The sequence below is a fragment of the Oenanthe melanoleuca genome, chromosome 17, assembly GCF_029582105.1.
Source record: "Oenanthe melanoleuca isolate GR-GAL-2019-014 chromosome 17, OMel1.0, whole genome shotgun sequence".
Taxonomy (NCBI): Eukaryota; Metazoa; Chordata; class Aves; order Passeriformes; family Muscicapidae; genus Oenanthe; species Oenanthe melanoleuca.
In genome coordinates this window covers 5,096,660-5,121,575 of record NC_079350.1, presented here as the reverse complement: position 1 = coordinate 5,121,575, position 24,916 = coordinate 5,096,660, and the positions used below count along the sequence as shown (strand labels likewise).

Genomic DNA, 24,916 nt, shown 5'->3' with positions numbered 1-24,916 from the left:
ATGCTGTGCCAAGTGCCAGCATCCCTGCAGAAGGGGCAGTTTGCCATGGCCATGCATCATGTGCTGCAGTTCTCAGCCTGGCGTGTTGAACCTCATCGGTTTCAATTTGCGTTAAGGAGCCGGGCAGTGAATTGCGACATCTTAGCAGCAGATGTGCTGCTGGGCTGGGGACACTGTGCTCTTCCAGCACCCTGTCCCTGCTGTCAAAGCTGGGGAGCTGGGAAGAGAAACAGCCAATATCCCTGTTTGTCCCTCTGAGGAATGGAGGCTGCTGGAGCAGGTCCTGCTCTGTGCTGCTCGTGTCGCTCTCTATTTATCGCCAGCTTCGCAGCAGATCATGGCTGTGCTGGGGGAAAGCTCTTACCTTCACTGCCCTGAGCACCTGGGGCCCTCCCAGCCTGCTGTATCATTAATCAGCCTGTCCAGGGAATTTAATATCTCCCAGTGCTGCAGTAAGGATGAGTGGCTTTGGTGGGATCATATCCTGTGCCTGACAGAACACGCTTAGGGAGAAAGGTATTAGAGGAACATGTGGAGCAGCTGTTGCTCAGCACAGTGCTGTGTCCTGCACTGCAAAGCCTTACCCAGACTTTTCCTGGGGGAAAATTGAAAGCACCAGAGAGATCAGAGGTTTGTACATCTTAATTTTAGTACAAATTGTATTGAATGCGTTGGCATTCAACAACTTTGAAAAAATTCTTCTGGGAATTTTTTCTTTATTTCCCACTTTAATGGGCCATGTTTTTCTGGACCACCCTCTAATGTTTTGTTTTGTTGGTTGGTGTTTTTTAAAGGAAGGTATTAAAAGTGACCTTTCTTGATTTGGCTGGCACAGTGCAGCCAGTCATCTGGTAAACCACTTCCATGGTACAGAGAATTTGGTTTTCCTGACTTAATAGTACTTGAGGGAAAGCCTCCTATTGAGTAACCCAACTGAATAAACAGCCTTGTCCAGCCAGTTCTTCAAATCCTGCTGTCCTCAGCAGGTCCTGCTTGGGTCTCTTGGATCCTCCAGTGGCTGAATTGGATGTAGACATGAACCTTCATGGATTTTTTGGTGTGGATGTTCAGTTTTGTCTGCTGAGTGGGGAGTGGGAGTGCCATTGGGTTCAGGATGTGCTGAGGTTAGCATGGGCCAGTTTAACCACCTGTATAAAACACCCCAGCCAAGAAAAAGAGATATAGTCTGGTGGCAGAAGTGCAGATGAACAGCTCATTTGCAGGGGCAAGCTTAGAACAGGATTGGTGTTTATGGTTTGCTTTATACACAAAAATGGACCAAATAATGTCTCAACAACATAGCCAGAAAACAAACTTGAGTCCCTGCAAAACTCAGGTGCTGGGTCTGTCACCTCTGTGAGAGTATAAGTCAGCAGCACCACATGGTTTTCTTGTTGGGTGTCATCAGTGGGAGGTTAGAAAAAAATCTGCCTCCAGAATAAACATAATTACTGCTGGAAGTTTATCTTAATGTAAATTGAAAACTTCATGAGTGTTAAAACATGGAGTGTTGTTTTTGTGGCCTGGATAGGGCAGTCCTGTTCTGTCCTCATCCTGCTACAGGTTTCTTCTGAAATCTTTGGCCATTTATTTAGCTTCTTTCTCCTTCTATAACATGATCATACAATCTGTCACACTAAATACAAATATCTCTAGTTTTCCTGAGATACAAGTTGTCATAAAACCATGGGGGAGCTTCCTTCTCCATGCCTCTCTAATACTTCCAAGTATTAGAGCTTTCTCTACATTTATATTTTTAGATTTGAATTCTCAGTATAACATGGGAGCTGCTCATACCACTGCAAGTACTTCAAGTCATTCCCAAACAGGCATGGCTTGTTCTAAATTTTGGTTGTACTGGCTAATGCTTGGTCACCCACACCAAGCAGTTGTAACAACCTCTTATGTTGTCACTTTTCTTTTCTGAGAACATCTGGTTTTAAGGTGATTTCACCTCTTTGATCATGAAAAGTGTTGCAGGTTTTTTTAGGGGTTTCTTTAGCCATGATGTTGAAATGAGATTTGGCCCAGTTACTTTACCAAAAGAATATCTGATTCATTTTGGTAGAGAGTAGTGAACATGTTCCCCAGGAGGTTGCCATTATTTTCCAGTTTCCATTAAAAAGTCTTTAATGAAGTTTGAGGGTGGTTTTGTCCCTTTCTGCAAACACTTTTTTCTCATGCAAATCCTTTTTTGTTGGTGATACTCTCTTATTGCTGGAGCTTCACTGACGCATTTTCTTTTTCCATCCAAAAATTCTGTCTAGGTGGAAGAAGTAGAATTTTACCCTAAATCTGGGATTTTTGGATGCCTGGCAGCTCCATCAACTTCCTAGCCTCCTGAAATCCCAGACAGATGGCTACTGCATATGCAGAAACTGTTGAGTGTACACCCAGCATTTCAGAAGCATTTGGGAAGTCTGATCATAGCTGTTGGCATGTGATGTGAGCAGTAGGACTAGTGTGTGGACTGGACAGGAATTTGGGTGGCCAAACGTGGTGCTGTTCTTCCTGCAAGCTTGTCCCTTGCCAGACTTGGTCCTTTGTGACAAATTGAGCTCTTCCATCTTCTGTGTTGTAGGCTAGATTATGATGCAAAATGCACATTGATGAAAAGATTTCTCACTGTCCTTCAGGTATAACCAGCACTTTTCTAATAATTAAATTTCTAGCTTTTTCACCTTGCCTGGCAGAAGACTGGGCTTGAGGATGAAAACTGGAAACACACAGCTCTGGTGGGAGGGAGTCAGTTGTCCATTATCTTTAGCATTAGGATTTTAGGCTTAAAATGGATCTTCTGTATAAATGTTAAGAAGGTAACAAATATGGGTTATCATGCCTCGCAGCAGGTTTTCATTCAGTGGTAATGATTTTCCTTCTGTGTTATTGATCAGTGCCCATCACAGGGATGGAGCAGACCAGCTCCTGATCATGCTAAACTTCTACAGAAGCTTAGGCCTAAATCAGGGAAAACTCTGGTTTGCCAGGGATGCTTCAAGGAGAATTCAGGCAGGTAGAAATAACCCAGATAGTAGTAGTGAGGATGAGACACTGAGGCTGACATCCTCCCATACTCTCCAGGAAATGTCCCACTGACCAACCTTTTTGAAAAAAGACATCTCAAGCAACAGCATGCCAGTCTAGTGCTACTTGCAGCCATTTCTGCCCTGTTGTTTTGGCAAAGTGCATGTATTTTCTCCTGAATCCATGCCTTTCCCTTGTAAGCATTGGTTGTTTCAGGCTCTGGAGCTGGTTACAGAGCTGGTGGAGCTCACAGTTCCACGGCTGGAGCAGAAACAACGCCGCACTTTGCTTTCACAATTTCATGGTGCAGTTCCTGTGTACGAGCTCTCTGAGGGGCACTACCTGAACGAGCTTCTCCCTTCCCCTTTGCTTCCCAGCTCTATGTGTCTTCAGAGAGCCGCTTCAACACCCTGGCAGAGCTGGTGCACCACCATTCCACCGTGGCAGATGGGCTCATCACCACGCTGCACTACCCGGCGCCCAAGCGCAACAAGCCCACCATCTACGGCGTGTCCCCCAACTACGACAAGTGGGAGATCGAGCGCACCGACATCACCATGAAGCACAAGCTGGGGGGAGGCCAGTATGGAGAGGTGTATGAAGGAGTCTGGAAGAAGTACAACCTGACAGTGGCTGTGAAAACTCTCAAGGTAGGACTCAGAGCACTCGCCATTCAGCTGCCTGCTCTCAGTTCTAGTTAGGTATTTGCTGTGATGGCAGCCCTCCCTTTGAGTGCTGTAGGGTGGAAATAGAGTATTTTTAAAGAGCTTGATACTCTTATGGTTTGTGTGATACCTGTAACACTTGTATTTAAACAAAGGAGGATGTTAACAGCACAATTTTTACTGGAGAATGGATGAAACCTTAGAAAAGTAAATAGTGCTGCGGTGTCTCGCGTTCAGGGTGTGGTAAAGGTGAGCTGTTCACGGATGAGCACACCAGCACAAGCTGGTGTATTGAGGAAAATTGAGGATTGTGAGTCAGTCAACATAAAATTCAAAGGCTGTGCTTCAGGGAGGCTTTACATGTTTTGATTTTCTGTCTTATGTGGCGTCTTTCTCAAAAGACAAACTCCCTGTATACCTGGAAGTCTTAAGCAACTGTTCACAGCTGCTTCTTATCAAAAGACACAAGAGGAGGAAAAATGGTATGCAAGCTAAGGTATATTAAAATTCATAAGTGGCTTTAATGAAGAACTGGATAATCAGTTCTGTTTCTGGCTCTGCTCCCTGATTTCTGCATCTTGGTTTCCTTGTCTCTTGAAATGCAAATAGTGCTCTGTGAGTTCATAAGGTCATTGCTTAATTCATCTATGTTTATAAAACTGTCTTGAGATCTTCTGGCACCATCTGCACACATTGCATTTGATTGCTTAATAGGAGTTTATGTGAACTTGACACCATGTTCTCTCTCCTCGGATGGGGACGTGGTTTGGTCTTGCAGAAACAAACAAAACCGGGGATTTAGTTTGTTTCGTTTTGGTTTTTTTGCAATGGAAATTTTGAAGTGGAGAGAACTGTGTAGATGCCTCAGTGTCAGGGGAAGAACCTTTCCTTGGTTTGGGGAAAATATTTCTTCCTTGCTCTCGGAGCAGTGGCTGCCTCAATACTTCTGGGTTGCCATGGCTGCAGAAAGTATTTTCATTTTGGCCTTTTCTGTACTCTGGAGGTTCCTGCTGCTGCTCCCAGCGGGGGAGTCCAAGTGCTGCTTGCACAGGGAGCGAGTGACATCTAGTGTTGTGACATCCAGTGCTGTCCCTGCTCGGGATGGCTCGGAGTGCTGGGATGTGCCCAGGTTCAGCAGAACACCTGCTCGTGCTGAGGAGAGCTCAGCTCTTCCCTGGAGCACAGCCTGCAGTAACATCTTCCTGCTGCTGGCTGCAGTGAGAGGATTCCTGATGCTTTCAGACTTCCCATCTTGCTCCAAACTGAAGTTGGTGCTTTCGTTCTCTTCTCCCTGAAACCCATCAACAAAGATGAATTGCTTGCTGTCCCATCGAATCTGTTTGTGCAAAGGAGAAACCTTAATACAGACCATGGCTCTTTCAAATAAATAAATATTTAATGAAACACAACTGAAAGTGGTTCATAATGTGGTATGGAGCAGCATGTTCCATGGGGAGTGTAAGAATAACCAAGAAGAGAGTTGAGAAACACTTCAACATGCAATTATGCATGCTAAAACCATCCTTAAAAGCAAATTTATAATCCACCTTCTTTAAATCCATTAGTCTACTGCCTGACAGGTGGGATTATAGCTTTCTTCAAAGTTTTGGGAAACATTTTAAAATCACATTTATATCTTAGTTCTGCTGGGAAAAACAAGCCTTTTGCAGCTTCTGCCCAAATCTTCGGATGACTCATTTTATTTTCCTTTGAGAGAATGTTTTTCAAAACTTTGTATGATTCTTTTTGCTCTTTCCCCATCTACCTCAGATACCTCTATAGGAAAGATAAAGGAGAGCAAAGACTAAAAGAGAGAGGAGGAGAAAAGTCCTTCCAGCATCTTTTTGAATAATGATGCTTATGAACACCCATTTGTTGTTCAGTTTTCTATCAAGTATCTAAAGATAGCTCATGGCTGGCACAGAGCTGGAGAAGAAGTGATCGAAGCAGCACATGCTGTTCCTCAGTGTTTAACTGGAGAGGGCAAGACTGTGTTTTGGTTATGAGATGTTGCCTTTTAAAATCCACCCCTGGCAGCCCTTAGAGTTGCACAGGACACAGTATTTATAAAGGGCTGTTACAACAGGGCACGCCCTGAATTTGTGTTTTTAGCCCCAAATTGGACAGGAGCACAAGGCAGTGGCTGTGGGGCCAGGGAGATCTGTGCCCTGCACTGGACCAAGCGCAGCCAGTCGTGACTCTGGCCACATCTGGTTCTCCTGAGAGCCATTTAATGGCTGGGCTGCTGTGAGCTGGTCAGCTCAGCACATTTCTTACTGCTCATCTCGGCTCTGCTGCCCCTAGGACTGCCTTTGGTTTTTCTTTGCAGTTTTTTTTTTTTCTCTCTCCTTTATTTTTTTCCCCAGCAGAGAAGCCTGTGTTTTAAATTAGGCAACATGTAACCCTGGTGTCCCTTAATGCCATGGCATGGCCCTGTGCTGTGCTGGGAAAATGCTGGACAGCCAGAACTGTTGTATTTCTGCCATGGTTTAGCATAGTGGGAGCCAGAAGCCAGTTAAAGCTTGGTCCTTTCCTCACAAGATCAAATTTTCAGAGAGGTCATTGCTACAGTGGTTCTCTGTATGTGTCCTTCCTATTAATATGGTCACTGAGAGGTAAGAAATTTCAAACTGTGGAGCAGCTATGCAAAGGACAAACCTTCCAAGGTTTGTGTAGCACGAATAAGACAAAGGCATATTTAGGATAATTTTGCAACCTGGATTATTAACCCAGTTTCCTTTGCCAAAGAGAACAGTTTAAGGTTCTGCTCACAAGGACCTTTGCACTCGTAGTTTTGACAGTGTGTTGAGCAAATCGCAGCTGTCAATCAAGCTAATTGGCAATGAATAGTAAATGATTGAATGGAAGTGTTGGAAAAATGTCCTCAGTGCTAAGTGCAGAGCAGGGAGCTGGCTGGATCTCACAGTGGCAGCCCACTGTTATCGTTCTCACCAGCAGCAGTAAATCCTTTCCAATCCTTCCCTAAAACACTTTGTCCATGTAGCCTGTCAACATTAATCCATCACTGAAAAAAAATATGGATCTAGAAAGAAACATTGCTTTAGGAATGGATCCGTATTTTTGTGCCACTTTGAAATGACCTTCCGGCCATTTGGGGCGGATCTGCTTCAGAAAAAGATGTCTTTTGAGCAAGATTGTATCTTCCTTGGTTTTGTGCTGTGCCAAGTAACTTTATGGCACCCAGCAAATTGGTAGTGACACGAATGGATACGTCATGGGTCAGGCTCTGAATGCCAGAAATGAATTTTGAAATCTTAGGCTTTCAGTCACACAGCGGCTGCCATCAGTCGTGCCTCCCTGACTGAGAGAGGGGATTTCTTATTCCTGCCCACTGAACCCAAGGGCCTGCCTTTCAGCAGCCTCTCAAGCATTTGATTGTGGTGTATCCTTTCTTTTATGTTCATTCTTGTTCCTTTTCTGTATTTTTTATTTCATGTTAGGAACAAGCTTGTTTTTCCTTTTCAGCTCCTGAGCATTCTGTGAGAGACCCTGCACAAAAGGGATATGGATTTTCTTGCCCCAGAAAGCTCAGCTAGTATGAAAATGACAAAAATATGTATTTTTAAAATCATACAATAAATTAATGTTTGTAACTCCCTGGCTTTGTGTTGTGGCTACAGGGAAAAATTACTGTGTGAGAACTGTGGCTTATGTTGTCAGTTTGCAGTTCTTTTTTTGTCCTAATACAAAAATCTGTTTCTCCTTTGTGTACACTGCCTTTGCCAAAGCTTTGCAATTGTTCTGCAGGAGGATACTATGGAGGTGGAAGAGTTCTTGAAAGAAGCTGCAGTAATGAAGGAGATCAAGCATCCGAACTTGGTGCAATTATTAGGTAAGTGATAAATACCAAGCAGAGGGATTTGAACTAAACCCTTGTGCAGTGATATGGATGTTAAGGAGCAGATAAGCTGCTTACCATACCAAGGCTTTAAATACAGACACTTATTGTCTGGAAAAATTCACAATTTGTACCACTAATACATGATTTTTAATGATCTCGTCTCCTTAATGTTTAATTTGCCAGAGCCTGAAGCAGAAAATTAAACCCCTCTATTAACCACTTCCAAGCAGAATCCATTCTTTCCACGAGCCCCATTTTTCTGCCTTCTGGAGGTACAAATTGCCTTTGAAGATGAAACCTGAAGATATTCTCCAGCATTCATTGTGAACTTTATGTTGTTCCCCAGGGGTGTGCACACGGGAGCCTCCTTTCTACATCATCACAGAGTTCATGACGTATGGGAACCTGCTGGATTACCTGCGGGAGTGTAACAGGCAGGAGGTGAATGCTGTGGTGCTGCTGTACATGGCAACTCAGATCTCCTCAGCCATGGAGTACCTGGAGAAGAAAAACTTCATCCACAGGTAGGAAGGACAGTGAGCACCCTTGAATCTCGAGCACAGAGCATTCCTTGATGGATTTTCCTCCATTTCAGGCTATCACAGCGTTGATTGGTGTCATATATTTAACACACTGGTGCAAATCTGGCACAGTCTATTAACCTGTCCAAAGGATGGGTTTTTCTCTCAGCCCTTTTCTCTTGACTTTGAAGTAGATGCAAGTGAAAGACACATCAGTACTTACATATTTTGGGCAAGGCCTTAAATGTGAATTTAAGCTCAAAGTAATGGACTTTTCACAGACCAGATAAGGCACTTCCTTGTTTCTAACAGCCTTTCAAACCAGCTGCACTTGGTGATGCTGGATGTGTGCAGGTCCCCACAGCAGAATCACCCTCCGAGCGCTGCCTCAGCCCCTGTTCTTTCTTGTTTGCTTCACTTTGTTTTCCACTGCAGGGATTGTTCCATGCTATTGTCCAGATTGTGTATTCACTTTAATAAGCATCTCTTCTGTCTTAAAAGTCTCAGGGACTCTGACCTTTAAAGTGTGCTGCAATTATGGCTGGAGCTTTGCGTTCCTCGTCTGCAGAAATGGGCTCCTGGCAATGTAATGACACATCCTGCGCCGGGGCTGGAGAGTGCCTGAGCTTTGTACAAGATGCTCTCGGTGCTGTAGTGTGACCTTTCCTGCCCAATTAACTGGAATATGGAATTAGCACGTGTTTTTTTCATAGAGACAAATATGAAGCCGGTGTGTAAAGTTCTAGGTGCTCTTCTGAGCCATGAGTTGCCTTTGCTGCTTGAAAGGCCTGGTTAAATGCTGCTATCAGTCAATAAATTGAACAGTGATGCTGCCAATTAAAATTTCCAGCCTTTGATTTGCTCTGTTGAAAGGATTTTGTTGCTTCAGCCTGCAGGAAGTAAACTTTAAAAACGCCTTTGTGTGAATCTCATTTGTCTTCTCTGCCATTCATTTCATTTCCTCTTACTTCTGATGACCCATTTATCTAAAATAAATAGTAGCATTTTTCCTTATCAGCTACCCCCATAACCACCTACCCAATTATTTGAAGTGTGTTGTCACAATTCACTTCCATGGATTCAAATGCAGTGTTCTGACCTCATTTAATGAATCAGGAAGGAGGAGGAATTTGATTATGGAAAGGAGCTTTTATTTAGATACACATTGTAGTAATCAACATTGATAAGAAGGTACATTCAAAAACACTGTGAAATTTAAATGGGCATCTACTAAGATGTACTTTTTCTGTTTTTTAATTTATTCTGATTGAGCAGAACAAGCAACAAAAACAGCAGTGTCTGCCTCATATCTAAAGATCTCATAGGAGCTTCCTGGTACAATCAATTTTTAGTTTAATGTGACATAATCTGGAAAAGTGTTTTTAACAAAACCTAATATTAGGAGAAATGTACTTCTGTGCTTTTACATTTTTATCCTCCTGAAGCATTTCCAAGGGTGCAAACAGCATGTACAAGCCAGGGCAGTGGCAAATGCAACGTGCACTGGGGCCAGTGGTGGAAAAAAATGCAGAGAAAAAGTTAAATCTGCTTGTTGCCCAGTTCTTTGAAAATGCCAGTACTGGTAGCAGAGGCTCCAGCAGGTTTGCAAAGGCCAAATGCTGGTTGTGAACAAGTTGTGCTGTAAAAGGTGGTACACCTGGGAGGAAGAGCAGGGCTGGGAGCTCATCCTGGTGTTTAAGCAAGGACTGGAAAAGGAGCTCTGGATAGTGACTGGTGTTGGCTGGGGTGACTGAAGTGCTACAGAGGTGGGCAAGAAGCGAGGAACTGAAACTCGGTTTATTCAGTGCTCATCCCCAGCTATTGATAACTTGAGCGCTGACATTTCTTTGAAATATTTTTATCCTGAGGGTGGCAGCTTTTATTGAAAGTGAGGGGGCTTCTTGAAGCTCTCACTTCAAATTAGAATAAAAAAAAAAAAAGTTGGGATGACAGTCTTATGAAAACGGAATGGAAAATAACTTTCCCTCTTGTGTGTGTGCGTGTAATCCAGAATTTCTGTGTAATATTTGGATCAAAATAATCACACAGGCCCAGGTTTCTTCGGGAACAGCAGGCTTCCTTGCTATTGCTAGAAGTGAGATGCTAAGGACTTCTCATTGCCTATTTTTGGTCTCCTTTTTTAGGGACCTTGCTGCCAGGAACTGCCTTGTAGGGGAGAACCACTTGGTGAAGGTGGCAGACTTTGGCCTGAGCAGGTTAATGACGGGTGACACCTACACAGCCCACGCTGGAGCAAAATTCCCCATCAAGTGGACTGCACCAGAAAGCCTGGCCTACAACAAGTTCTCCATTAAATCTGACGTCTGGGGTAAGAATTTGCATGGACAGATGAATGCAGATGATAGTCTTCTTTTCCAGGGCTGTGAAATGAGGCTGCTGTGGAACATTTCAGGAGGGAGCAGCAGGTTCCCTGGTTTGAGCCATGTTGTTCTGTGAGCTTGTCAGTGCAGGAGTTAATCTCTGCTTGGCAGTCTCAGAGCAGAGCACAGAGAATGCCCACCTGATTTTATTTGAGTTATTGGCAAATACGAAAAGATACTATAGTGTTTATAGAAATGTATGAAATGGGGCTGAAGGGCACCAGTGCTGCTGCCTTGGTGAAGTTCTGGCACAGGACCATGAAGTGATACATTATTATATAGCCAAAAACTTTCTAACTACTTCAAGGAGTAAAGAATCTCGTTCGTTTTATGTTAAAAAAATAATTATGTGTGTATCTGTCTAGTGATAGCTCCAAGCTTGTCTTTCTGCATTTTAAGAGAATAATCTTTGCAATGAGATGAGGAGAAGCAGAGGGAAAATTTGATGACAAATGGTTATTGAAGAGCCCTGAAGTGCTAGTGATAAGAGTAGGCTTAGCTGAATGGAGCTATATTGTATCAAATCTGACCACAGAAAATCTCATTGTAATTTTATCAGCCTTTCTTTGGGTTTTATATCTCTGCCATAGCTGTTGGTCAAATTCTCAAGTGTGCCCAGTGGCATGAGATAGAAGTTTGTGGAATGTGGTCCCAAAGGCACTTGGAAAATGATATCCTGAGCATCCTCTGTGTATAAGCCAACAGACAGTAGGGGAGCAGAGATGAAGTTTTCTGCAGTTGGGGAGAAAAATGTGCAGAGAAAGGTTTTATGCTGAGAAAACTTTTAGGTGTATGGCTGATGTAAAATATTTTGTAGAGGGAGGAGGAAAAGCCAAAACAGCCTCCCAAGGAGTGTGTGATTGCTCACAAAGGTGTTCCTGCTGCTTTGGGTTTCTGTGTGGTGTTGGCTGCTGAGTATCTGCCATAGTCTTAGGATGTTGCTGTACTGCTGTGGTGGGTGCAGGATCCCTGGTGCCTTTCAGTAGCAGAGTACTCTGGGGAGGAAAGATCCCAAAGGAATATGGGGTATCTTTAGTTAGGGTTAATGTAACCTCAGGAAGCAGAGTTGGGGCAGTGGACTTTGGGATCTCATCTGAGATCAGCTGTCCCCGCAGGCCAGGGCTGCTGCTGGGCACGCCAGGGTTTAGATGTTTTCACCTCACTGCCTCAAGACAGCAATCAAAGAAAATTGTGCACAGAAATGTCTAATGTAAATTGCCCTTGGTGGCGTTGCCATGTAATGTGATGTGATTTCCTTACTTATGCAGAATTGTAATCGCTTTCTCTTCAGGTTAAGAACAGAATAGGGTGACTGAACTAATTACATGCAGGTTGTTGAACTGGTGTTGGGTTTATTCTGTGTGCCTGACTCCTGGGTTAGCTGCCTGACCCCATGGCTGACCTGCATCCCCACTGACTGCTGCCACTTGAATGCCTGTTCCAAGACCCTTTTTGTGCTCTCCCTTTTCCTATTCAGCTTTCCCTGGGACCAAAATGTTTCACCCTCACCAAATCTCATTGGTAGCAACTGCTGAAACTTTCCTCTCACTGCTGCCTCCCAAATTCCCCTTCCAGACCACACTGCAGCTAAACAAGGGCACCCCAAAAACACTGAGCTATTAAAATGTGCGAGTCCTCCAGGGAGAGGTTGCAAATGAGAGGAGCTGCCACACTGAGAGAGCGACTGCAGTGCAGCAGTGAAGCGGTTTCAGCTAATCCACTGTGAAGTCTCTTAATTGTGCCTCTAATAGGACTTGAAGGATCTCAAGGCGTTCAGGTCTGAGACAACTGATACATTGAAAATTAGTCTAATTCTACCCTGTCATATCGCAGGAGACTTGTCTGTGCTGACGGAGAGGCTTGTTACGCTTCTTTAACATTTAAGCTGCTGCTGAGCATGGGATCTGAGCCACCCAGGGCTGGTCCAAGTGTGCAGCACCATTTAGTGACTACTCCCACTAAACAGCCTCTCAGATTCAAGATGAAAAAAAAGCTTATTGATTTTTTTTCCTCCCCCTTTTTTTTTTTTTGGTTCGCCCTTGTTCTCTACTGCAGCCTTTGGTGTTCTGCTGTGGGAAATTGCAACCTATGGTATGTCCCCTTACCCTGGGATTGACCTGTCTCAAGTCTATGAGCTGTTGGAGAAGGACTATCGTATGGAGCGTCCTGAAGGCTGTCCTGAGAAAGTTTATGAGCTCATGAGAGCATGTAAGTGTTTCTTAGCCCTGCTTTGTAGCTCTGGGAGGGTGCAATAAAAGTGCAGGAGTCTGGCTATGTACCACAAGGCATGAGAGTCCCCTGCCAGTTGCAGGGAAGGTGCAGTGCTGTGTGGAAGTGTTTAGGTAAAACTGCTTTCTCTAGAGGATGAGCATGTTATGAAACCAGCTGTTCATCTCTACTAGGAGCCCACAGGCCCAGAGAGGAGATTTGTTGTGGATCTCAATGCTTCCTTTGTCTCCTTTTTCCTGACAACTTAAAGAAAAGCTTGTGCTCCAAGGATGAAGCAGGAGCTTCATTTGGTTTCTTGCAGGACTGACTATGACTCTTCACTGTGGCCTTTTGGAACGTGACTCAGTGCCCTGCACTTTTCCCCAGCAGTGCTCAGCACCTACTGTCACACACTGACACCAAAACCTGATTTAGGGAATGCTGGGTGTCTGCAGCTGTCACTGAACCAAAGTGGTTGCAGACGCTCAGCACCCTGTAAATCAGATTTTCATGTCAGTATTTTATCTCAGTGTATTGGAAGGGAGCTGTGATTTCTGGCTCCTCCTGGTGCAGAGTACTGAGTGTCTGCTGCTGGAGGGAAGTTTTGAGTGGTGGTGTGCTTTTTTTCAGGCTGGCAGTGGAGTCCTTCTGATAGACCCTCCTTTGCTGAGATCCATCAGGCCTTTGAAACGATGTTTCAGGAATCCAGCATCTCGGATGGTAGGTCCCTGTTGGACCAGCAGTTCCAGGGGTGAGGAAAGGGCTGCTTGCATCCTTAACTCTGCCTGTTATGGACTGCTTGGCAGTGAAACTCAGTCCTGTGTTATAGTACCTGGTGTAAATGATGTAGAAAGCAATTATTTGTTTACATGTGGGTATTTTTTTTCTGGGCAAACATCTCATTTTAAAGGGCCAAATGACTGAACAACCCTAAGGAACCCCCTCTTTTGTGTTGTTTGCATTTCTTTTGTGCTACTAATTCCAGACAGAGCAATAGTTTTTTATCTTCAGTTGATTGCAGTGATTGTGTTTCTTCTGTGCATTGCAGAGGTGGAGAAGGAATTGGGAAAGAAGGGCATGAGGAGTGTAGTGAGCAATTTCCTGCAAGCCCCAGAGTTGCCAACCAAAACGCGAACATCGAGGAGAGCTGCCGAAAGCAAAGATGCCAACGAGGGCTTGGAGACTGCACATGCTCGAGGCCAGGGGGAATGTGGTAGGTTTTAATTAAAGTCATTATTCCTGCAGGAAATACAGGGGGAAACAAAATGCACATCTAGCTCCAGGCCCTCACGTAGGCAGAGCTGTGCCTAATAACAGGTGCCATCTCTCTGTACCAGCGCTGTGTTTCTGGGTGACAGGCTGCTGAGTTTGCTGTCCTGGGTCCAGAACTCCTTTTATTAGTTTTTGCAAAGGTAGGTTGTTAATTCTGGAGCCAGATACACACAGCAGCTGGGAGTGTGAATCCTTAACTGGCTGAGGGACTGGTGATCTCCCTGCTGTTGCTTAGAGAAGCCCTTGGAGTTCTTTTAACTTAATGGCTGTTGCCTGCAGCTCCCTAAAGACCAGAGCCTGAGCATAGAGCTCTCTGATCATATCCTCTTTCCATTCTCTGGCAGGAGCTATCAGTGGGATCTCCCACTGCATCTGAGTCCTGGGTAATCTGCTGTGTTCAAGCCACTTTACACTACCACGCTGCATAATTTAAAGCAGGGTGATAGCTCAGGTTTAGCAAGCCCCATAAGGGAGGTTTCTTCACTGTTCCATCCTAGCAGATTTGTGCTTGCAGCACAGAAGAGTATTGCTCTTGGCAGGCACCAAATATCATTTCAGTGAGGGACAAAAAGGTATTTACAGACTCTTCCATAAAATTAAACTTCCAATCAGTTTTTTCAGGCACTTACCTTCCATTCCGAGGTAATAAAAGGAGTGGTAAAAGGCTGAATGAGTACAGGAGCTGTATGTAGCTCTGTGTTTGAAATACAAGAATGTAAAATGAAATGCAGTGGGTTTTTGCAGCTCCTGTTGAGGCTGCCTCTTCTGACCATTCATGTGACTGACCTCTTTTGTGTAGTGTCAGATTCACCCAGTAGTAATGTTTCAGTACCCAATGTACATCTGGGCAGAGGAGGGGAAAAAAGAGGGGATTTAAAATGTCAGGAGAAGAAAGTATCAGTGACTTAGGAAGGAAGGTTATTTACCATATATAGGAAATATAATTGCCTATTATTACAAACTTTTGAAGTTAAAATAATTTCATTTAAATACTTGAGAGCTTTGAGAAATTCAAGTACAGCAGGCATAATATGATTTTAACATTATTCTGGGAATCATTTCATTCTTTACTGTGGAAGAAATTTTTTCAAAATAAAGTTTTATTGCAGTTTTCCTTCCAATTGTCAGTGTTTCCATGGCAAGTCCAGCAGCTGGAAGCTGATCCTCAGTGCTAGCTGCTAGTTTTCTCTGGATTTCTAAACCTCTCCTGTGTCATTAAGGCCATGGTCTGGCTCTTCTGGCTGTCCAGGTCTCTCTGAGTCCCTTGGGAATGGTGTAATTGCAGTGTTTCTGTGTAAACATGTTGTCCTCTCAAAGTACACAATTTTTATTTTTTTTTCAAATTGTCTCTCCTCAACCAAAATCCATTCCTCAGCCAAAATCCTACCCATAGCATGATGATCACCAGTTTGTGACTAAGAAGCATCCTTCCTTATGACTCTGCTTCATCTCCCTTCTTGCTGCCTAGTCAAGCTGTAAATGTATATGCTGCCCTGCAGGCATTCCTCCTTTGGATTAGAATGCCACTGGAGTGCTTGGCCTGGGAAGGAGCCCCTCTGTCAGTCAAACACAGAGACCTTCAGGACTCTATGAATTTATTATAAACCATTATTCATTTTTAAGTGCCGCTTGTGAGTGGAGAGAGGGTCACCCCATCGCTTCCCTCTGCAGCAGCGCTGCTGGAGGAGGCTGGCACTGCCCCTGTCTCTGCTATTGTACAAAGCTGAGCTTCTATATATGACCTGCAGTGTCATACATAGATCTGGATTTCTGCTCATGAAACAGTTACTTCCATTCCCCACAAAGGATGACATCAGGAAAACGAACGAGGAGCCTGGGGATGGAGGTGGGTTACAGTGGTGCCTTATTAATTCAGAGGGTCAGCGATTCAAAAGACAGCAATAGCTCAGGGACTAAAGCAAAGGCTGCTTCGTATTTATCTTCTTCACAGTGTGAAGTTTAGACAAGTCTCCAGATTAAGGAGGGGAATCAGAACACAAACATGTAGTGTTTGTATGTCGCTCTTCCACTCAGAAACCCACAGGGAAAGTAGTTTGGCGGCCACCTCAGGAATAAATGGATGCAGGATCATGGACCACATTCAGTCCAGGCTTGAGTGTGGCTGCACTTACTTTATTTCTGCTCCGAAGTTGTGTCTGTTTAGAGAACCTGCACCTTTTGGAGGTGCTGCACTGGTTTGATCCTGTAAGAAAATGGGTTATTCTGACTCTGAGCACTACTCAGAAAACCTTCCTTTTCCCTTGCAGATGCCCTGGATCACGAACCTGCTGTTTCTCCCTTGCTCCCACGGAAGGAGAGGGTGGCCCTGGAGAGCAGTTTGAATGAAGATGAGCGGCTGCTTCCAAAAGACAAAAAGCACAACCTCTTCAGTGCCCTGATCAAGAAGAAGAAGAAAACTGCCCCTACCCCTCCGAAACGGAGCAGCTCCTTCAGGGAGATGGACGGACACGCGGAGCGCAGGGCGGGCGGGGAGGAGGAGTGCAGGGATGCTGGCAACGGGGCTTTCATTGCCTCCCCTGCAGACACAGCTGACCCCTCCAAGTTCCAGAGCCCAAGCAACGGGGCTGGTGTCACCAATGGGGTCGTGACTGGGAACTCTGGGTTCTTGTCTCCCCACTTACGGAAGAAGTCCAGCACGATGAGCAGCGGCCGAGGGGTGGCTGGTGAGGAGGAGAGCAGCTCCAACTCCAGCAAGCGTTTCTTGAGGTCCTGCTCAGCCTCCTGTGTGCCCCATGGAGCGAAGGACACGGAGTGGAAATCTGTGACTCTGCCCCGGGATCTGCAGTCCACGGGGCGCCAGTTTGATTCCTCCACTTTCGGGGGGCACAAAAGCGAGAAGCCGGCGCTGCCTCGGAAGCGGGCGAACGAGGCCAAGGCTGATGTGTCTGTCAGGGGAACAGTGACCCCTCCTCCACGGCTGCTTAAGAAGAATGAGGAGACTGCTGATGATGTGTTCAAAGATGCAGAGTCCAGCCCTGGTTCCAGCCCTCCCACCCTGACTCCAAAACTTGGCCGTAGGCAACCTGCTGCCCCTCCTTCCTCCAGTGGGCTCCACAAGGATGATGGAGTCAAATCCAGTGCCTTAGGTACCACTGTGATGATGGACCAAGGCTCTGCTGCCAAACCCAACCCTGCTGGGTTCGTGGGGGCCAGCAAAGCTTCCTCTGAGGAGCCACGCCTGAGGAGGCTCAAGCAGACCTCGGAGTCTGCAGGGAAGGACAAAGGGAAGTTATCGAAGCTGAAACCAGCCCCTCCACTCCCACTGTCTTCATCCTCCATTGCCAAGCCTGGGAAGGTTTCTCACAGCCCCAGCCATGAAGCAGCAGCAGATGTGGTGTCTGGGCCGAAATCCAAACAGTTGACTCAGGTTGGAGAGGCTGCAGGCAGTGATGCTGTCAAGCCAAACCAGTCAGGGGAAGGTGTGAAAAAGCTGGGGATCCCCTCTGTACCAAAGCCACAGTCCTCTACAAAGCTGCTGCTGAGCACAGCAACCCCAGCTGCCTCTTCCTCATCCGTACCCTCTGCCCCAGGCGGGGAGCAGACGTCATCCACAGCCTTCATCCCCCTCATATCCACCAGGGTGTCGCTGCGGAAGACCCGGCAGCCCCCGGAGAGGATTGCCAGTGGCACCATCACCAAAGGGGTGGTGCTGGAAAGCACCGAGGCTCTGCGGCTCGCCATCAGCAAGAACTCTGAGCAAATGGCCAGCCACAGCGCCGTCCTGGAGGCTGGCAAGAACCTCTACACCTTCTGCGTGAGCTACGTGGACTCCATCCAGCAGATGAGGAACAAGTTTGCCTTTCGGGAGGCCATCAATAAGCTGGAGAACAACCTGCGGGAGCTTCAGATCTGCCCGGCCACCGCCGGCAGCGGCCCTGCCGCCACCCAGGACTTCAGCAAACTGCTCAGCTCCGTCAAAGAAATCAGCGACATCGTTCAGAGGTAGCAAGAAACCAGGCTGAGAAACAAAGCAAGTGAATCAATCAGTCACAATGGGCCAAAGCCAGTGTGGAGAGAGTAAGGTGTGGACTGAGCGGGGCGTTGGGGTTAGGGCTGTGCCAAGGACGCAGACTGTGCATGGACGCCCCAGCCCTAAGGGCAGGGCTGTGTTAAGGAGGCACTCCCCACCCTCTGAACTCACATTCCCTGTGTTTCATATTCTTGTAATCGTCTTATCTGTGGAGTTCTTGCCTTGTGGACTACAAGTCTAAATGCTGAGGTTACACCATGCCTTTTTATTAATATTTTATTGTTCTGGACAGACCAGTAAGACTGAGGCCAGACTGGTGGACACTGAGATGCCATCCTCCTCAGGAGGACTTTGTGCCATTTTTGTCCCTCCCTCTGCCCCTCTGTACATGAGGATGAGTGTCTGGATAGCAATATACCCACTGCATTTCTTGGGAGAGTTTGCCCAGCACACGGCCCTGGCCCAAGTCTGACATTTACCTGACACTAGTGCAACAGATTTGGTGCTTGGGAGGGAAGGGGGAAAATTATTAATGTAAGGTTTTTTTAATGACAGAATGCTACAAATGATGATTGCCCAAATTCTTCCTCTGCTACCCTTCACCTGCTACCCTTCATTTCTGTGTTTTCAGTAGTTTCTCAGCCTGTTTGTGGATCTCCCTGGCAGCAGAGCAGGCCTGGAGAAGGTCTGGGGGAGGATGTGCTGTGGTGCTGTCTGACACTAATTGGGCTGGTGTTTGGGGTGGGTGTCACAGAGCAGCTGGGAGGGTGGCAGTGGGAAGAGACGGCTCGGGGTGAGTTCTGAGACACTGCTGGGCTGAGCCTGCACATCACAGTGGGTGAGAGCTGCCGTGTCTCCAGTCGAATTTCCAGCTTTTTGTTTTGTGAAGGGAGCTGGAGCCTGGCCCCTGCCCTCCTGCAGAGCCCTGTGCTTTGATGGGCTGTGGTGCCTGCCTTTCTGTGCCACTGGAACCCCCTGGGAGGAGCTCCAGTGCCAGTTCCCTGGGGTTAAAAACATTCCTACCTTCATGGCAGCGTGGTTCCATCCAGCAGCAAACAAGGATCTGTGGAGACTGCAGACACTTCTCTGGGGTGCATCTCCCCAGGAAACTGCCACAACATGCTGACAGCAAGACTCCTGGCCTTCCTTGCCAAGGTCCTGTGACCTTCCCAATTAATGCTGGGAACTAACTGTGACTCGTGACAATAGTGAAAGAACAAGGTTTAGGGCTATTAACAGTGCAATTTAACTCCTCTTAACAGTTCCAAACATGAGAAAAACACATTTCCCGTTTTCTGTTCCCCTGTAACTCGTGACCCCTCTTGTGTATCTTAAACACTAATTGCCTTCAATTGTATTTTATGCTGTTCTCTTTGGAACTGTTTGTTTTGTATCAGATTTCTAGTAGTTCACTCTGTGTGTTCATGACACTTCTCACCCTCACAAACAGCCATGACTTAACACATGACAAATGTTCAAAAGAAAATACACATTTCTGCCACAGGCTGCCTTTAAAAATGTAAGAAAAAACCCAACCCTTGAATTGTCTTTTTCCTGGAGGTACTGTTTTTACTTTGATAACATATTGTGCCACTATATTATACATTTGTATCTCGTTATTACACACTTTTGTAGACTTGTCTTTTTTACAGTGTGTAAATAGCTCTGTCCTTCATCTCTGTGATACTTAAGGGGGTCGTTTCCCCTTTAATTTAGTCCAGTACAGATTGTTTCTGTACATGACTTTCAATTCTTCTCTCTTTCTCTATTTCCATTTTTTTGATTTGTTTTTTTTTATTCCAGTCTCTCTTGTGTAGTATATTTAAAAATAAATCAATGTTGAGGAAAACTTGTTTTTGTCTGTTGGTGAGGCTTTTCCAACCCAGTTGACTCCCCTTAGACTCCTCATCCAAAACCAGGAGTTCCCTGTTTGGGTTCACTGTGACCCTTCAGCACAGTGGGATGGTCAGAGCCAGGCCAGCAGCCCTTTCCTTTTCCTGTGTTCTTTTGATCTGGTTCTGGCAAGTCAGGAGAAAAAAGGAGATGCACAGAGTAACACTGTGTCATCACCTCTTCTGAATCAAAGACTTTGCTGTTGTCTTCAAGGAGATTTATTTCAGAGATTTGACTAAACTTTTACTCTGTTAATGGTTTGTAGTCTGTAATTCAGCTGCTGTTGTTTTTTCCTCCTCCTCTGCTGTGAAATGACCCATGAGTTTCTCTCCTCATACAGTTCCCTCCTTCAGTTTTGGTTGCCCATTCTTATTTTCTGTTTCCCTTCAGCCTTTCTGGTAAACCTTTAGGGAGGGACATTTCCAGGTACTGAGCAGCCTCTAAAATGAGCCACTGCTTTAATTGATGAAGATGTTAAAGACTGAAAAATGATGAGAAGGAAACAAGAACAGGTAACAATATGTGGTGTGCCCGAGGTCCCACAGTTCCACAGTGATGTTTTGGGTTGTAACCCAGTTCTCTGCATTTCTAATCCCCTCTCTAAGTCCCTGGTGACATCTGTGGGTTCTGGCACCAGGATCTGCTCACTCCAGGGCAGGGAGAACAAGGCTCTTGGGAAACCTTGGGATGCTGTGACAGCAACTGCTTTGGCTGCTGGTGGTGAAGATGAAGAAGGTGAAGGAAAAGCAGGAGGATGCACAGGTGAATATAAACGAAATTAAAGGCCTTCACTTGGCAAGGCACAGGACAGCAAAGGGAAGAGCTGCAGTGAGCAGCACTCTGGGAGTTCTGGCGAAGTCAGTGTCCAAACCTGAATGTGGTGAGTAGCTGTGGGCTGAGGGAAGGTGGAGAAGCTTCACCTGGCCCTAAATGCAATCACTCCTGGTGATTTCCATATCTGCTGGCTTGAGGGACCAGTCCATGGTGTCGTGGGAAGGCAGAGGGTGCTGACCTGGCTGGGGAGAGCCCCCAGATCTGCAGTGTTGGGAGTGAGAGAGAGGGGATTAAAGACTAAATTTAGCTGAGTACAGTAGGAGTTGATTTAACAGATCGATGCATTTAACAGTTTGATTGCTCCAATTTTCAAGGCTATTGAGCTTGAAAGTGAGAGTGCTCTGGGGGAAAAATAGCTGTGTTTGTGGTTTTGTTTTGGTTTTCGTGTCTTTGAAATTACAATGTTCACTCTTTTAAGTTTTCCTTTAATGTCATCTTGCTTTTTATTGAGAAGTTGCTTGTCACAAGATGTAAAATGTGGTCAGTGTTTTATGCTCACTCTTTTTCTTACAAATGTTTTTATGGTCAGGCTGGCTGGGCCAGTGGTGTTTTCACTGTTGAGGCTGGGCTCAGAGCTGTCCTCTGGCAGTGCTGCTCAGCACAAAGCTGACCTGCAAACCAGCCCGGGCTGAACGTTTTCCCAGCCATCACCCCCCTGTTGAGGGTTCTGTGTTTGTCCTACCATCAGTTCTGCTGGTAAAGGTCCCACCTGTGCTCCTGCAGCCTGCATGACCCAGTTATGATACACAGAGCCTCTTCATGGGTCCCTGGGACACAATTAAACCGGGCTCTTCCTCTGCAGAGGATCCTTGGGGTTTCTGGGATTTGCTGTTCCTGTTGTGAGTGTTTGTCGTGCTGCAGGTCTGCCTGGGCTGGAGGAACAGAGAGGGGCAGCCTGTGGGAGTGGAGCAGATGAGCAGAGGCCAGGGGAGGGCCAAGGGTAGTGCCTGGGCAGGGAAAGTTATTGTGTGTTTGATGGAGAGTGCCAGCAGTGATGGCAATGCCTGCTTTGCTCCCCACTGGCCGTGTGTAGAGGAATCCAGAGCCTGTTTGATCCATGTGGATTGGTGTGTGGGTGGGCTCTGAGCTCTCCACCTCTCCAAGATGTTTGGGGTCTGGGTGTCCCCTGGGGAGCAGAGGAACTGGGAAGGGGTGTAGAGTTGGGCTTTCCAGCCCCTCAGGGGTCGTTCTTGGCATGTTCCCCCTTTCTTCCTCCCAGCCACACCCCCAGGCTCCAGGCAGTTATTTTCCATTCACTTTCACCTCCCCTCCCCAGCAATCATCACCAAGGAGCAGTAATCAGGAGCCTGGAATGCTGCCCCTTCCCAGGCTCCCTAAGGTGTGCTGTGGGGAGTCCAGGGCTGCCGTGGCCCCTCCCTGCCCCGTGTCACAGCCTGGCAGGAGCCCCTTTCCTGGCAGAGGGTGAGGGGGTGATGGCATTGCCCTGGTGGCACCAAGCTGTACATCAAGGAGCCCTGGGGCGTGGGGGCTGAGCCCAGCTCTGTCCCACCTGCCAGGTAAGTGCTCCAATTTTCAGTGAGTTCTACAGAGGTTATTGCACATCAATCAAAGCCTCATTATGTGTGAGCTTTTATGAGGCTGCTCTGAGCCTGTTCCTCTCTGGGACTTGAGTGCAGGAGCCCAGGCATCCCCGCAGCCACAGCATTGCCCAGCAGGTTTCCTTCCCCTTTCTGCAGCAGTCAGTGCCACTTTCCCCTGCAATGATCCATCACAGCAAAGCCAGGCATTTACAAGCCCTCACTGACCCAGAGTTACTCCAAAACTCTTCCCCCTTCCCCCCTTCCATCCCTCCCCCCGACTCCAGCGCAGGGTAAAATTGATCAGTGCGTGTTTATTGATGGTTTGAACACTCAAAAGAAAGGGGTGGGGGGAAATGGTTGCCATGGAAACATCGATAAAGCTCCGTCTCCGCTGCGTCCCGATCCAAAGAGGGAATTGGGAGGGATGGAGAGGGGTTTGGGGGTGCCTGGGGTGGGGACCTGCCTGGGCTCAGCCCCCGGGTGCCACCCGCGGTCACTGCTGTGCTCCCGGTGTGCCATCCCCAGGGCTGCAGGAAAAATTTCCCAGGAAATGCCCTTCCTCACCTTCACAGCCATTGTTTCCTCGCCTGAGGGCCAAATCCTGGCACTGTGTCCCTGCAAACCTGGAGTGTCTCCTGGTCCTTGCCTCCATCGCTCCCTGCACCTGCTGCTGCCCCATCACTGTTTCCAGCTCCTCCGTTCAGCCTCAGCCACTGCTGCTGCTGCCAGAACGACTCACACAGCACTGCATTAAGTGGTCTGTCTGCTTGATGGATATTACAATGCACCTCTTGCAGCCTGATTTAGGGGTTTTTTTCAATCTTTTTACTCCCCCAACCAAGTCCTGCCACGGTCTCTGATTTTTGAGGGTGCAATTTAGCGCTTGCAAATCATCTCCCGGCTCATTTTTGTGCCTGCAATGAAATATCAGCAGTGGCTCGGTGTGCAAGTTGCCGTGAGTGCCTGCAGCAGGTAGTTAGAGCTCTGATTGCTGGTACCTCTGGCAGGCACAGGGAAAACACTGGGACTGGCAGAGCTAAATCTGCCCAAAAGAGGGAAAGGCAGTGGCTGGGCATTGGGGTTCTTTCTGTGCTGGCTTTTGGGGCTAATGGTTCTCAAAGCTGCACCACCAGTGACTGGAGCACCTCTCAATGGTCCTGGAAAGTGCAGGAGCTCGTTTCAGTCCTTGTGCACCCAAAATCCTGCACTAGCTACAGCTGGGATTAGGTGGTGATGAGGCCAGGAAGGTGTTGGAAGGGCCAGGCTGTCAGGCAGGAGCTGGGGTGGTGTGACAAGGACAGTGAAGGTCAGACATCGGTGTCTGACCCTGGTGAGGAGTCTGGGGGCATGAGCAGGGCGCTGGGGCTTGGCAGGAATGCTGGTGCCAGGGCAGGTTTCCGTGCTCACACCAGGGGTTGCTAAGGACAAGATTTTCTCGAGCCCCGCTGCTCTGCCCTGGTTTTGCAGGCAGGAGCTGCCTCGTGTAAGAGGCATCTTGACACTAAGCAGAATTTGCTGCCGGAGGGACTTTTCCTTAATAGGCAGGAGAGCAGCAACTCGGTGGAGAGCTCGGAGGGACCCTCTCCTCCCTGACGGCTGGCCCTGGACTACAGGCAGTCCCTGGGGGCTATCAGCACCAGAACTACCCTGCTGTAACCCTCCAGCCCTGCTGCCTGGCCCTGCTGGCGCTGCCTGTCCCGATGTGCCAGCCCTGCAGCCCTGGACGCCCAGCCCAGGCCCTTTCCCCGTGCCCCAGCAAGAGCTGTGTGCCATCAGGGAAGGGATTTGGTGATTCCTCCTTAAGGAACCCTCCTCTTCTTTCGTTGGTCGGGAGCAGGGATGGGAGATCTGGAGCAGGGGTGGGAGTGGAGCAAACGCAGCCTCCCCCCTCCCCAAGGCAACCCCAGCAGCAAAACCCCCGACAGCCTTTAGTCCGAGCAAACCCAGGTGAGACGGAAGGGAAGGACGGGACGGGGTGACCCGCAGGAGCTGGAGAATCAAGTCCAGGCTCTCATCTCCCGAAGCGGAAGGTGAAGCCCCCTTTTCTCCTGTTGTAGCCATTGAGCTCCTCGGCCAGGTTGCCCAGGGCGCCGCTGCGCTTCTCCCCCGCGCTGGGCAGCAGCTCGGTGTCCCCCCGCCGGCCCGGCCGCTGCCCTGCGCCGTGTCCCCGCAGCTCCCGGGCGATGCTCAGCAGCGCGTCCAGCTCCTCGCTTCTCCTCCGCTTGGCCGCTGCCCTCCAGCCGGGACCCCGGCCCTCCGCCTGCCAGCCGGCCCCGAGCAGAGCCCCTTCCCCCGCGGGTCCCGGCTCCCAGCGCTCGCCCGGAGGGAAGCAGGCTCCCAGGCTCAGCAGGAAGAGGCAGGACAGCGAGTAGGGTGCTCTCATCTGGGGCAAGCACAGCAAAGGGGGAGGACTGTCAGTGAAGCTCCGAGCATCCTCGGGCAGCGGCTGAGGCAGTTCCCCATCCCAAAGCAGCCGCTGCTGGACCCCCCCGGCACCCACTGCTCCTTCTGCAGCCCCCACACCAGCGCCAAGCACCAGCTGAGGTCTGAGCTGCCTCCCTGCCTCCTGAGAGCTGCTGCCCTTCATCGGCAGCGGCTCTGTGCGCACAGATTCCAGCCCTGCCGGGCTCACAGATTCCAGCCCTGCAGCTGCTCCACAGCCGGGCTCTGGCTGTGCTGGGCTGGGGGGAGAGCCGGGCAGGGCAGGGCAGGGGGCTCCAGAGC

At 47.8% G+C, this 24,916-nt stretch overlaps 2 protein-coding genes across 3 annotated transcripts in view; one reads left to right on the top strand and one right to left on the bottom strand.

Annotated features, from left to right (window-relative positions):
• The window catches only part of ABL1 (ABL proto-oncogene 1, non-receptor tyrosine kinase), a 77,124-nt gene extending 57,351 nt beyond the window's left edge, over window positions 1–19,773 (top strand). For both annotated transcript variants that reach the window (XM_056505036.1, XM_056505037.1), the window contains exons 4-11: window positions 3,402–3,674; window positions 7,458–7,542; window positions 7,898–8,075; window positions 10,217–10,401; window positions 12,509–12,661; window positions 13,292–13,381; window positions 13,710–13,874; window positions 16,201–19,773. In XM_056505036.1, coding sequence (XP_056361011.1) covers window positions 3,402–3,674; window positions 7,458–7,542; window positions 7,898–8,075; window positions 10,217–10,401; window positions 12,509–12,661; window positions 13,292–13,381; window positions 13,710–13,874; window positions 16,201–17,900 — 2,829 coding nt within the window. In that variant the 3' untranslated portion in view covers window positions 17,901–19,773. The remainder of the gene's footprint in view (window positions 1–3,401; window positions 3,675–7,457; window positions 7,543–7,897; window positions 8,076–10,216; window positions 10,402–12,508; window positions 12,662–13,291; window positions 13,382–13,709; window positions 13,875–16,200) is intronic.
• A 4,430-nt stretch (window positions 19,774–24,203) lies between these two features.
• QRFP (pyroglutamylated RFamide peptide) lies at window positions 24,204–24,575 on the bottom strand. Its single transcript, XM_056505355.1, has one exon. The coding sequence runs from the start codon at window positions 24,573–24,575 to the stop codon at window positions 24,204–24,206; it is 372 nt and encodes a 123-aa protein (XP_056361330.1).
• Window positions 24,576–24,916: the final 341 nt, after the last annotated feature.